Source organism: Epinephelus fuscoguttatus, linkage group LG13, assembly GCF_011397635.1.
Source record: "Epinephelus fuscoguttatus linkage group LG13, E.fuscoguttatus.final_Chr_v1".
Lineage (NCBI taxonomy): Eukaryota > Metazoa > Chordata > Actinopteri > Perciformes > Serranidae > Epinephelus > Epinephelus fuscoguttatus.
This window is the reverse complement of record NC_064764.1, coordinates 30359320-30374462: the sequence shown is the minus strand read 5'-3', so window position 1 is coordinate 30374462 and position 15143 is coordinate 30359320. Positions and strand designations below refer to the sequence as shown.

General features: G+C 43.6%; 1 protein-coding gene across 1 annotated transcript; it reads left to right on the top strand.

Moving 5' to 3' along the window:
• Positions 1 to 575: 575 nt before the first annotated feature.
• On the top strand, positions 576 to 4847 carry zic5 (zic family member 5 (odd-paired homolog, Drosophila)). The gene is made up of 2 exons (XM_049593601.1): positions 576 to 1765; positions 3031 to 4847. Exons 1-2 carry the CDS (start codon positions 724 to 726, stop codon positions 3468 to 3470), a joined length of 1482 nt encoding a protein of 493 aa, XP_049449558.1. The 5' UTR covers positions 576 to 723; the 3' UTR covers positions 3471 to 4847.
• The last annotated feature ends 10296 nt before the right edge of the window (positions 4848 to 15143 follow it).

The window sequence follows — 15143 nt, the reverse complement described above, 5'->3', positions numbered from 1 at the left end:
TAGCACTGTTTCCACACACAACTGCGCTCTTTTTTTATTTTATATATTTCTGCTAAATCATGTCAGTCTGAGGAGCTGCATGCTTTGCAAATTATTTATGATGACTAAAAAAATCATGCCAAGTAAATAAACTTTGTCTTCCTCCTCACACACACTGCTCTCATCTTTATAGTCACATACATCCATCCACCAGCAGCGGGCTTTTTTTTTTTTGTCCTCCCTCTTTTTTTCAATGGCGACATCAAATCAATAGAAAGACACTTTACCAGACATAAACTCGGCTGCATTTGTCACATAAACTGACATTTCGGTCATCCACATGCGCCAGCGCCAGTAAACAGAAAGCCGCGCAAACAGAATCTGCTGGTAACTTTGTGAGTACAACTTTTTGGAGTCAACAGCGATAAAGAGAGTGAGGGGGCGGAACCCTGCTGAGCCCCTGCGCTGAACGACAGCCAATCGCTTCGTTCTCCTAACTGCCAGTCACCGAAATCCGTCCAATACCCGCAGTGCCATTTCTAAACTGTATTCCCCACTGTGTCCTCCAACTGTTGTATGTTCTGCCAATCGCTTGAGGACAGAGTGGGAAAAGGAGCAAGCAGAGTTAGAAGCCGGACAAAAGAACTTATAGACCCCTTATATACATATTTTCCTAATGTTTTAGAGAGCGTGGTGTGGTGAAAAACAATTGCGGTGAGTGCGGATGGACTTGTCAGTGTAGTTATGGAACCCCCTTTAAGCAAGAGGAATCCGGCGATAAGATTAGCGGATTTGGCAGCGACTCAACCCCTTCCTCATCAGAATATGACAGGCTTCCCGGGGCTAGGGGGGCATCACCCTCTCTCCCACCATGCCCACCTCCACCCTGGGGAGCTGGGCAACGACCCCGGAGTGGCACTCACTCCATTTGGACCAGAGCACATGGCACAGACAAATGCTCTCAAACTTAGCCCATCTCAGCACATTCAGAGCCATCACGAAGCCCAGACCGCGGCATCTTTCACTTCTGCTCAGACCACAGTTGGTTTCCCCGTGGCTCACCCCCACTCAGGCTACTCAAGCAGCAGGGACTTCATCCTCAGGAGAGAACTCTCAGCCTCTGCTATGCATGCACTTGGCGACCAGCATAGTTCCGCCTCCTCCCCTCATCACCATGGCATGTTCATCTCCCCAACAGGTGCTTATGGGCACACGGAAAGTGGGGCCCATTCACTTTTCACTGGACTTCACGACCAGGCGTCCCCAGGTGCCCATCACCATGCCCTCAATGGGCAGATGCGCCTGGGTATACCGGGGGACATCTACGGCAGGCCAGAGCACTTCGGGCACAGGCCGGAGCACTATGGACCCTCTTCTCTCCACAGCTACAACTCCATGAACCTCAATGTGAACATCGCTTCTGCTCCTCACGGAGCGGCGGGGGCGTTTTTAAGATACATGCGGCAGCCCATAAAGCAAGAGCTAATCTGCAAATGGATTGACCAGGAGCAAAGTCAAAAAAAGCCCTGCTCTAAAACTTACAGCACCATGCACGAACTGGTCAACCACGTCACGGTGGAGCATGTCGGGGGACCGGAGCAGAGCTCCCACGTCTGTTTTTGGGAGGAATGTCCACGGGAAGGAAAGGCTTTCAAAGCGAAGTACAAACTGATAAATCACATCCGAGTTCATACGGGAGAAAAGCCCTTCCCGTGTCCGTTCCCGGGCTGTGGAAAAGTGTTCGCTCGATCGGAGAATTTAAAGATTCACAAGAGGACTCACACAGGTCAGTACTTATAATTATGTCATCTGAGAAAAAAAATAATCGGGGTGAATCTACCCGAGGACACCTTGTGTTGTTATTCACATCACTTAAACGGACAGTCAGTGCGATCGTGCGTAATTGCGCACACAAGCGAGCGAAAAAAGTTGTATTGAATGACGCATTCGCACAGTGAGTAAACGTGTTTCATTTCCTTTCTTAAATATAAACTTATGCACTCGCTGAGACGCTCGTGGTAGGCGTGAGAGGATTAAGGCATATGATTTGTAAAACGTGCTTACGTACGTGCAGGACAGCGCTGGAACACGCGTAAATGTAATTATCCTCAGGCGTAGGACGTTTACGCAAAAGCTCGGTTTATTTATCGGCGGCTGTGTGTGTACATGGTGAAAGATATCTTAACATGTGCTGTATTTATTAGCCATATGCGCCGGCTGACTGTTAACTATAAAGAGCAGGAGCTGTAGGCTGCAACCCCTGCATTGCTGTGTGGAGAGAAATCTCCCCGGATATTTACTGTCAGACCAAAACAACTGCGTCGTGGTGAAACGGTCAGAGCTGCTCAGTGCTGCAACTCCAAGGCTCCTAGCATTGTAACTTCCCTCAAAATCTTATGAGTGATAGCTGTTTGAGGGTCGTGTTTTGGCGAAGAGGGAGCTTAATGTGTGCCTGATGCCACCAGGCCTTTACACCTTAGTGAATGATGTAAAATCTCCAGGGGGAATAAATAAGCCAGGCAAAAAAATACGTCACCAAAAGGTCTGAGGCACCTTGTTATTGTGTTTATCAATTTTAAAAAGCAAGGCACAGTTCCCTACAATCCAATCCACAATTCCATATCTGCACCATGGAGGCTATAATCAAAAAATACGTGTGTGTTTGTGTGTGATGAGTTACAACCAGAGTCCATCACGGTACATAAACGGCTCCTGGTGGTCTCCTGAGTGCCCCCCTCTCCCTCCCTCACACACACACATACACACATACATGTACCCAGAAGGCCTAAAGGCATGTTACACGTGTTCACACAGGAAAAAATGCTTTGGACAAGTGGGTGTGGAGTAGTGGGCTCTGGTAGATGTTTAGAGGAAAGTGGAGAGGAAGCCCCAGAGGAGAGGCACAGGCTGCTGCACTCAGCACTTAATGAGAAATTGTTGTGTTTATTAAAAGGTATGGAGAATTAATTTCCAGCTTTAATCTTGTACAAATGTAAACAAGTGATATTCTCCCACGTGACACTGACTGAATCTGCTTCTCCTTTCTTCCAGGAGAGAAACCCTTCAAGTGCGAGTTCGACGGCTGTGACCGAAAATTCGCCAACAGCAGCGACCGGAAGAAGCACTCCCACGTCCACACCAGCGACAAGCCTTACTACTGCAAAGTGCGCGGCTGTGACAAATCCTACACGCACCCGAGCTCGCTGCGGAAGCACATGAAAGTGCACTGCAAGTCCCCGCCGCCCCCTTCCACCAACGTCACCTACATATCCTCCACGAACCCACTCGGGGACCCTCTGTCTCCCAACTCGGAGCCGCACAGGAACCGCTCCGCGAACCTCTCCCCTCAGGTCACCAACCTCAACGAGTGGTACGTGTGCCAGGGGAGCGGGGGACCCAACCACCTCCACACCCCCTCCAGCGATGTGCCAACGTCGGATTCAGACGACGAGGACTCTTTCAGAAATTCAGACCCGAGGACGATGCTCTGATGCCCCTGTTTACAACCACGTGACTGTCAAACTTGTCATCCAGTTGACCCGTTCAAGTGTGTAGATCCGTGCGCCTGGGATATTGATGAGTTCTTTTACACTGTAGTGTTGTTAAACGCAGATAATTCTCTTGTATCGTGGATGCAAATCAGGCCTAACAAAATGAGGAGGAATTTCCCAGAGGTGACCCCGTGACCTTTCTTAAAATGTACACCAAAACTATCAAAATAAAACATTTGGCTCTGACATTCAAATTTAAACTTGAATATCCTCGCCTCTTATATGAAAAGCACCAACAATTTTAAGGCTAATTTCTGAATAAAACTCCAAATTTATTTTCTACAAGAGCAAATATGCAGGCTTTAATTAACCGCATGGCTCAAGACTCAACTGGTGTTCTGAAATGACATCTTTCATGTGACCTCCAATCATCCCCCCTTTGCAGTTTAATAACTCGCCTGCCATCAATCACTGTCATCCTCCAGACATTTAAGGAAAACAAATGGTACAGCTTCTGACCCCACCAGTGGCAACAAATGTTAATCTAGAAGATGATTTTTTTTTTTTTTTCATGTGATTTCTTTAACATGTGGTACAAACTTTGATAAACCAATAAGGAGATTTAAAAAAAAAAAAAAAAGAAACAAAAAAAAAGAGGAGGCAAACATGTGAGTGTCTTAAGGGTTCTCATTTACCTTTTCAGATTTATACAATACATGTGTTTGGATGGAATTTTGTAATATTTAAGAACTATTTAAGACTATATTTTATGCAAAAGTACACAAGTGTTATGCTCGTTTAAAGAGTACGAGTACGTCCCTTGAGACCCTAAATGTCTACACTGACAGGCTTTGACCCTGTAGGATTTGTATATATGTAATTGTACTGATGCTTGTGAATGTTGTGTAGTTTTTAATTACATTTGTTTTTTTCTTTTTTCGTCTTTTTTTGTACATTGTAATTTATTTGCTGGTATCAATGTTGTACTGGAATTACAGGAACACCAAAGAATAATAATATCAGTTTTGGTGATGCATAGTACCCTGCTGATGTTTTGGTTTTTGTTTTTTTGTTTTGTTTTTTTTAATTTTATGTTAATTTTCTGTTTCCCCCATTTTTTTAATTTTTTTAAATTGTGTTCTGTAAAAGAAGAAACATTTACTTGAATAGGCTGTGTAATGTGAAACGTCCCTTTCTCGCATGCCTTTTTGTAGTGATCTGTCTTTCTCTTTGAGGTGCATGGTGCCGTTGGACATGATGGATAACAAAAAAAAAGAAGAAAAAAAAAAGAGATGAATCAGCTATGATTGTGCAGACCCTTGATGTTCAAAATTAAATTTACAATATAAATTTCATGCTAAAACTTAATAAAAAAAACAGGACATATACAGTAAATAATTAGCAAGTGTCACATTATTATGGTTAATGACTGAATTTTGGGAATTAGAAAATTAGTGGCAGAAATTCAGCTGGAGTTTTGTGGCTGTGAGACTTTTTGGAAGCTGTGCATTTATTGCCTATAATTAGATTTTTAATGTGGGTTGTAAATGAGAGTGAGCAAAACATAAATGTCACTCTCACCTGAGATGAAAAAGCAGACTTGTTCACTTCCTATCCGGACATTTCTATAAAATATTCACTGTTATGTGCAGAAAAAGGCCTGACGGGCCAAGGAGGCTGGTATAAACTAATCACTGAGCTAATGGGAAAACTTATAGCCCCCTGATGGCGCTACCTCTGAAAGGCGCGACAGCACAAAGCAGCCGAGGCATGAATCATTCATGGGAAAAATAAAAGATAAAAAGATATCTGACAATGCGCAAGGCCTTGTATAGAGTGTATAAAACAAGTTCCCCCTCTTATTTCCTCCATTAAAACGCACAATCTCACTTTCAAAGAGTTGCCTGTCCAGTCTATAGAATTAAAATTGACCAACGCGAGTCCTGCACCACTTCAAAGGCTGCAGCTTCTGAGAGGAAGGCTGGCCGCTTTGACAGTCTTCATGGTGCGTTAGGATTTCTATGGCAATTGGGGAGTGAGACGCGCACGTTTGAATGTGTCTGAAAAACACTAACTGCCACTAAATGAACTATAATCAAAGCTCAGGATGCACCCTCTGCTGAAATGTGTGTTAGCAAGAAAACACCGGTGGCAGGTAGATGACACGCAAGCTGAAAACACACCTGGTTACACTGTGCGTAAAAACTGCGAAAAAAAAACACACTGGAAATTATTCTGAGCTTCCACGCTGCATCAATTAAGACACTTGACTCAGGTCAACCTGCAGGATGTTGGGACTGCAGCCATAAAACGCAAACACTTGATCAGAAGGCAAACAATCCACAATATCACATTTTACAGGCCAGGAAATAAAAAACACCCAAGCAGCGTTTTTTTAAAAGCAACAACTGCAGGTTTGTTCTGTTGTCTTACAGCGCCTTTATCAATTTTATAGCTGTCCTCTGAGCATTTCCAAAAACACTCAATCTGCTGCTTCATTCAAAGCATAAGCACTTGTGGGCCTCCTCTGGTTTTGTGCGTGGACTTTTACAGGGCCAAGGGCCCAAAGAGTCGCCTGCTCTTGTAGGTCCTGTTTGGAAACAAGAGCTCAATGAATGTTACAAAATAAACACGATGAAAAATAACCAGAGACAGTTCCTTCGGCATTAAAAGGAGGGGAGACTTAATAAAAGGAGTGAAGCAGTCACCCTTCAGTGAGAAACGCTTTGAAGTAGAACTTATTATCTGAGAAATACTTTTTGGTTGTCCTAACGACGCCGCTGAATGGGAAAGGCACTCCTTTGTCAGCGATTTGTTCTCCTTTAGTGGGATGCCCGTGGAAATCACTTACATGGGCCACCTTAACATACTGCCTGCAAATCAGTAACTGGCAGAGTCAGACATGCAGACGCCACTTTGGAGAGGACAAAGCGAAAAGTCGCAGTGAAAACGCCGCTGCTTCTCAATTGCGCCCTTTAAAGGGGTTGAATGATAATTTCTCAGACGAGCGTAGAACCAAAACAAATGCCGTCTTGTCAGACTTTACAAGCATTATCCATCTCCTGAATGCTGTTGGCACAATGCGCACGAAAAATGGCTTGTGAAGTGATCATTTTGGTCACAAAAGTTAAGAGGCTCTGGTTTTAAAAAAAAAAAAAAAATCCGAGCACCTGCGCCTGGGATGGCGCGTTTGGCTCACCTTGACGGCGACAGACACAGTGCTCACATTTGTGGGGTAAAAGATGCTTTTTAAGATTTAACTTTGGGTTTATATTTGTGCGCAAGAAAGCAGGTGTGAGGAAGCATCCAACAACAGCCCCCCCCAAACCCACCCGGAAACCAAATACAGCAGAACAGCAGCACCTTGTGACAGCTTTGGCTGCTTTTTGCTCACATTAAATCACTTCTCTTCTCACTTCTCTTGCTCATAAGCATGACACATGGCATGTGTATAATAAGAATGGGGTGATTAGCAGAAGTAAAGACCCCTGGAAATAAGAAATAGGGAGTGTGGGTAAATAGTAGAATATATTTGGCACATTACAGGTGTAGATTTCAGGGGGGCACACACAGGGGAAATGTCCCCCTCAATATTTAAAACATTTATCCCCCTTGAATAAAAGCATGGAAGTGAAAAGGACTTTTTTTTGGCGTAATAAAAAGCACAAATCGGTGAATAAAAATGCACTAAAATGCAAAAAATTAAGTGTTAAATGTTGAAGATTTTGTGGCGGACCCTGCCATTTAATGTGCCCCCCCTATCCAGTGCTTTTAAACACAACCTACGCCCCTGCCCTTCGGTGAAGTTAAAGCCCAACAGGCTGAGCACTTTACTGAAATATAGACCACGTTTCAGAGGAAAAGAAACAGTTCCCCTCATTTTTATGTTGCCTAATGTGGGTAATAAAAAATGCCTCTAAATACACTATAAATCCCCAAGAAAGGAGGGTTTTAATTTAGTGACACCATAATATCTGTGCACTGTAAAACTCTGCTGTGAAATTAAGTACTGATTTGAACTACAAATACATTTAACGTCCAATCACTTACACCTGTTTGCGCGCCCAAAGTCTAAACTTTGTCACAGTGTGAAGCCTCCGTTGTTCAGATTCTCCTCTTTCTTACAAACTCGCGGGTTTCACGGCCACATTATTTGCTCTCCAGGCGTTTTGCCAACTTTTCTCCACGCTCCCTACCTGCCTACTGTCTTAAGTTTCACGATCAAGTCAGAAAAACAACGCAGTCCAGTTGCTGTTGCACCTCTTTCCCCCCTCGGTTAACTCCAGACTCTTAACTCCAAAGACTGAGACGGAGCTGGTTTTTTTTTTCCTTTTCCCCTTCCTCCTGCTGCAGAAGCGAGCGCACAGACTCTGCTTTTATTCTGCTCTGCGAAACACTCACTATAGGTTTTACAGTACATGCACTGGCAGCCTGCAGGGGACAACTCGGCAGCAAGTTAAACGAGCGACTCCAAACTTGTGTGTGTTTTTTGAGGAAGGATTCTTTCCTCCTGATTCCTCCTGATGCTCGGATCGCAGAAGCTCTGGGGGGAAACTTTAAATTCTAATGCCCGGTTTTACGCACGGACTCTGGGACGTGTGCAGGAGGGAATGTCGCTCCTCTCCAGCCCAACTTCAGCAGCTGTGGTTTCACCTATTAGCCCCGATGTCTTTCCCAAAGGAGTGCGGGAGTTAAACATCTGACAATGGGCGCGCCGGGGGGTTACTCAACTGACCTGTACTTGGTTTTTAGTTTCATAGGAACTTCATTAAATCAATTATCCAGTGAGCACATCAGGATTTTTGTATTTTTAATGACAAAAAATGCATTTTTTCTTCATATGTTTTGCTCAGCAACCTAAAAGCATGATGGCGTTTTCGTAGCAATTAAATATAATCACAACCTGCGCAGATCAGTGTGTGTTGGGAGGCACTTTGGTTTGTTCTTGGCATTTAGACTGTTGTTTTTCACCTTCAATCTAAAGCTAAGAGGCACTAAAATAGAAAACTAGCAGCCATAACAACATATCACTGCAACTCTGTTAGTGAAGGCTTATTTTAAATAGTTTTTCCTTAATTTATTTCATCAATTGTAATAAATAAAAAGACATTAAAACGTTTCATATGAGTCAAAGCATAAAATAAATATATTTCTCCAAATTATTTTTTTTAAATATATGCCTTCATTTACCATCCTGGAATTAATTTGTGTATTTTTTCTATTTTTATTTTTTTTTTAATAGACAGTAAAAAGTGAAAAATAAAAACAATTTTAACATGAGAGGAAACAAATCAATAATCAAAGAGAAATTAAAAACAAATCAGTTGGAAATTTGCAATTAAATGTACCATAAGGCTGGCCTCTACATATTTGCACCAGCACTAAGAGATTATATTTTAAAATCTGAAATTAATCTTAGTGTGAGATTAATTAAATAAAATATATCACTTCAATTACATAAAGTAGATTTCTTACATTCAAATAAATTTAGCAACCTATTTAATTGTGGTTAATATTTAAAGTGGAAACATGAGAGATTAGTGCATCACCAGTGCAGCCATATTTATATCATTCAAACTAAATCTTTTAAAGGATGAGGGTTTACTTCACTGATTCTCTGCTGTCACGTGCATCACAGCTACTTTACAGTCATGCACTGCTATTCAGAAGAGCATGATACATCACTCAGAAACTGACATAATATCTGGTGGCTCAGTAACATCTGTGGGGGTAGAGACTTGGTGCCGGTCCAAAGCCCCATCCCAGGACTGGGAGCCACTCCAAGGCAGTAGGTGAGGAGAGCAAGGTCGTCCACGGACAACCGCATGAGCCAGGGCCCTGCTACCTGGCCCTTATATAGCCCACCGGCCGGAAAAGTAGGAACTAAAGTGCAGATAAGCGTGAGCATGCTGCCCCAGTAGTCTCTTATTGAATGACAGGGCTTTCCTAAAAGCCTCTAAATGCAGGATGTAGGCTTCAGCGTACTTGGAAACTGACGGGGTGGAGGGAGATGGTGAACTGTATACTCTATCAAAAGAGAAGCAGATGGACTTTAAAGTGTAGGATATTTTTGATTTGTGCCCAGAGATGATTCTGCTCGCACTGTACTTGAGTAAAAGAAGCAGCGTTGTCTCTGGCACATGAAGAACATCCTGCGTGACTCTGAATCTGTTTTGCTTATTTTAGAATAAGCATTTTGTTTTGTAAATGGCTGCTTAGGGCCAAAGAAAAGTGGCACCAAAAACACTCCATGATACAGTCTATGTCTGACATGCTGCTACTGACAAACTAACCTGCGACAGAAACACCAGACAAAGGCCTCTGGTGATTTCTCTAAGGGATTACTTTGACCACAACTGATCAAATTCAAATCTATGTATCTCCCTTCCATTCCAACCAAACACATCTTTTAAAAACCCTATCTATGATTGATCAACATGATTTCAAAAGCATAGTGCCAGTCCACCATTTTAATCCACCCCCATTCTGTTGCGTCTTCTTTCTCACCATCACTTTCTCCATTGTGGGCAAAGATTGGTATCAGCACCAGATTTGTGCAGAACTATCACGCCTCCAACATCAGATGGCGGGCCCTGAATGCATCTGGTTTTTATTGCAGAAAAGGTCAGCATTTAGAGTAAGGGGAAATCATTCTATCGCAGCTGGAGGGAAGGGAAGAGGGGGCATCCTTGGAGAGGAGAGGAGGAAAGGAAGAGGGTTCAGGTAAGGAGAGAGGGAACACAAGCAGACAAGGATCAGTCTTGGTAATAAAAAAGGACAGTGAGAGATAAGGGTTTGACTCTACGAACACCTGACTGTCTCCACATAGTTACGTTCATCATGGGCAAACTGGTGAAGTTGGTTACCAATCATCCTCAGTTTCCAGTCTCACCGTTGGAGCTCTAATCCAATGTGATAAGCCAGTGCACAAGCAGTAAAGTATCCAGTGTGGAGGCACCACTGCCTCCTCAACCATGCAGAGCCAAGACCTCCCTCTGACTTCATGGAGGTGTCTGCGTGGAAGCCAAACATCACAAGGCTCACGCCCATTCTCTTTAACAGACTCGGGTTTGGAAATGACAGATATGGCTCTGGATGGTCAGAAGAAAATGTGGTGTCTTGATGTTTCCAACTGACCAGGGATAAGCCAGAAAGGATATATGGCTGGATAGGCAATGAGATTGAGATATGGGGGTCTCCATCTGACCGATGGCTTCAAAGAGATGTGGTGTTGGTCCGCTGAGGCCCCAGATGAGGCTTAAGACATAAATGATTGAATACCAAGATGACCTATGGTATTAATGGGGTCCAGGAAACAGCTCTCCATACACTTTTTTTTTCCAATCCTTGCCTCGCTTTGTGCTGCAGAGAAGACATTTGGCCCTCGCTGGCGTTCAAGAAATTCTGTTGAATCAAAGAGACCCTCCACCTCATCTAAGGACGTACGCAGCACACTTATTAGGCTGGGCTCTTTTACTTGCTGTGAAGATACTGATGACAGCCATAATGTGTCTGGTTGTCCCACAGGACACTTAGCTCTGGACTGTCCCAATCACAAGACTAATTGTATAATTAGGCCAGCTCCGTTGGGGATGGGCACCTTTTGGCCCTTCCTAGACACTTGCCATGGTAAATGACAGTATATCTCACAAACTATCAAAGCTTATCCATCTTAGTCACACTGAACCTTGAGAGATGGCGATATTTTGCTACCATGACTGATAGTTCGCCCAAAATTCAAAAAATATAAGGTGGAGCATGATTATAAACATTACTTGTTTTGTTTGTGTCTGTGTGTATGTTTTATGAGGCTGAGATTTGAATATAAACTGTTTTCAGGATTGTGAGAGGACTGGCCAGCAGATTATGCATTCATCAGTTCAGTGGGAGGCTGCAGAGTGGTGCTTTTCTATCAGAAGTGAATTGGTCCTGAGGAGGAAATGCAAGGGGCCCCTCCCCTGCACAGACACGGAGAGTCCTTATTTCCCTACTGCAGCCCCTCCTTAGATTTTCAGCATCACCATGCACATCATTATCGTTGTCAAAAGTTGTGCGCGGAGTATGAACTCTATGTGATGGGGGGGCTGTGGCAGGCGCTGCCCCCGGGGGGGAGCCAAGAGGAGGAGGAGGAGGGTGACGCGCAGGTGTCGGTGCTTCAGTTCTGACCGGCCGTGGCGAGGTTAGGACACCTCTCCATCCAGGAGGGCCCCCATAGGTGCCCTCATTACGCAGGCCCCTGTAGCACCGAGCGGCGTGCGCATGGAGAGGAGAGGTGCGACTCCTTACGCTCCGAGTCTACCTCTCCCACCTGGCCTCTGTCTGTCTGTCACAGCTCCTATAGGGAGGACTCCCAATATGAATTATAATAAGCATAATAACAACCCTCGCGGTCGCGGGGAAACTGAAAGGCTATTGGTAATGGCGCATTATTAGAGCCTGTTAGGCACGCATCAATTTCACAACGCCTCAGAGATGTCACACAAACTGAGCGCAATAAACTGAGTCATCACTTGGAAAAGTTCACGTGCTAATAATCCAGAGTTTGTTGCTTTTTAATTGCGACTGCACGCGCTCCAACAGTCCAATATTTCCTCACCATTTTGTCACAGAAGTCCTCGTCATATTTTATGACGCAGGCAACGGGAAAGTAAACGGATGAAGTTTCTCCAAACTTCCCCGCTGCACACTGTGACCGAGATTCAAAGGGCAAGTGGTGCTTCATTAACCGTATCCCCATTTACTTTAGATCCCCCCTGAGTCTCAGAGAGAGCGGATTAATGTCAATTACCTGTCATTTTGCAACACCTACAATATGTTATGTCGGCTCCTGCTTCTCGTAACCACGTCGCCTTTTTTTCCCACCAGAAACACTTTAAAAATAGAAAAAAAATTAAACAACACAATGAAACTTTACATGCATGTTTTACCAGTATTTTTTATATTTGAATAATTGTGATTATTCAGATGCTTTTCAGAAATTTTACGCAGAAGTTTGCCTGTGTGTGAGAGGGGTGAATGTTATGTTATTTTTTAATCTGCTTAAACCATTTAAACAAACCACTAATTAGGTACACTTTAAATGACCAAAAAAATTAGAATTGTTTCCTAAATCCTAATTAGCTTTCTGCTTGGATTACAGCAAGTTTTAACTGCAACATAATGAGACTACTTGTGATTATTTCCTACGTTTCAATAAAGCAGATTCCTCCCTGACACAAACTAATAACTGTCACCAGCTCAGTAGACGTGATTTCCCCTTTAAAGAGCTGGAAGAATGGAGTGCTATGCGTGATGACCGGGACTAAACAAAAAGCCAGAGTACTGGACAAAGAAAACACCATCCAGCTCGAGGACCAATGAGGGGTTTCTTTCACTTTTCAATCACTCCTAGTCGTGCCCGGGATTAAGAGAGGGCTCTTGACTCTCTCTTTCACACAAAACCAAGAGTGCTTGTCAGCAACTTGAAGGGAAAAAAGAAGAGAATAATACGTGAGTCCAGGGTTATCGTGTTTAATTGGATTAGATGGTGTCATGTTGAAGTCCGGAGCATGACAAACAAGAGATAGACGGCGAGACGGTTGGGATATATAAATATACACATCCATGTCCTGCTTGTGCAAACAGAATATTCTAATAAAACAGATGTTTTGTTTGCTATTTCTATTTAGGAATTACTGATGAGCGCGCCCAAATTATTCAAAGAAATAGTGCATGTGTTGGTGCCCCTGCATACACACACACAAAAAAGAAGTGAAGCACGCTGAGGCTGAGAGCGGTGGCACTGGAGAGGTTTATATTGTCGGGATTGTGTTGTTGGCCGTGTGCTGCGCTCATCTGTGCGTCAAGCAGCGGCAGCAATAACAAGGTGCGCGCAGCTGTGTGTGCAGGTGCGCGGCCTCCACCTGCTCAACGGCACAGAGAGACAGAGAGGCAGAGAGGCGGGTGCAGATCAGGAGCTTGGTTTTCGATTGTGCAAAGAAATGGGGACTTATGAGCGAATTCAAATCATTTAAACGCTCAAAATAAAGTTGGAAATGATTCTAATGAGGAAAATGGCTCTCATTAGAAGTGAAAAGTTAAAAAGGAACAGCATATATTATTAATTTATTATCAGTATTTGGTTGTGAACTTTAAACTCTGACGCATGAAGTTGACACACCCTCTCATTTACCACTAAAACACTCCATAAAAAGTTCTCAATGTCCAAAAAAGTCATACATTTTCTCCAAAACATCGTGTTAATCGAAAAGAATGTGAGGTTCAATGAAGCTAAAGTGAAACACATAAGAGCCTCAGATATTGATACCATCCAGGTAACAGACAAGAACAAAGGGAGCAGAGCAGGATCAGACGCGCATCAGTGCGCACACACATATTATATGCGTAAAGTCGAATAACCCTGCCTATATGCGCATTGGTGTCCAAGAATGTTTAATCACATTTCCAATAGGAGAAAAATATGGAAGCCATCAGTCATTTGGCACTGGCTTTACATTTTACTGCCTAATTAGCTGCTAGAGGCAGGTGTGAGATCTGATCTGCGCTCATGTCTGTGTATGGCCACAGACCTCCGCAGACATGTTCATTTTATGAGGTGCTGTTACTTTTTTTTAAACTCCCTTAAACTGTCTGTGGCGGTCGCGTAAAGTTTCTATTGGTCTGTCTTGTCTGGTGCGTTCAGGGACAACAAACAAACAAACAAACAAACAAACAGGAGTCAGGAGGAACTCTTAGGTGCGGCTCTAGTCATTCAATTAACGGTGCACAAATATGGAGACACGGAGACATTTTCACCCAAATTTCGGATGGAAAAAATGCGCACTGATGACAGATTAATGTTTGGACTTTAACATGAAAATATGCTGATGTCATCCACTGGAAATAAAGTACATTATATATATAATAAAAGTGCTGCAGTGAAGTTGAAGTACATGAAACTTGAGTCAGATCTGACGACAGATGGACACTTGAGGTTAAAAAAAAAAGAAACGAAAAAGTTGCAGAGACTTTTTGTCGCTCTGTAACGAGTCTCATTACCATGCCACCCCTCCTCCTCCTCCACCACCTCCTCCTCCTCCTCCTCCCCGACACCCTTCCTCACTCCTGGCAACAGCAGACAAAGCGGGCGGATTTTAGTGGTCTCCGCCGGGGCCGGTCAGCCTTTGATCTGAGCCCGTTAAGGAGAAGGGAGTCTGGGGGGAGTCAGGCCAAGAGGAGGAAGGTAAAGTCACCTAAAAATATTTTTACCTATATTAAAAAAAAAAAAGAAAACCCGACTAGAATTTAACTACATTTTTTAATGGGACAGCATCCTATTTTGCATAGGAGACAACACCTCAGAGGGGGAGGATGTTAACAGCCTCACGTGTGTTTCATTTCTTTATTTTTTGTCTTCACAAACTGCAGATGATATTAACCCGCCAGGTAAACACGCCCCGGGCTGCCTGGACTTTAAGAGAAACGGACCTCCAGGAGCTAAACTCTGCAGGAAGCACGCAAGGCCTCGAATGTAAGGAGGCCTGGGAGTGTTTGGTGGGTTAAATTAAACAGAGAAGTCGCCTCCACGCCCATCACCTTTATGACAGTGCAGGTGGGCTGCAGCTATACAGCTCCAAAATATTTATATACCTGTCAAGGCAGCTTTTTTTGGGATAAAACTGACTAAATTTGATC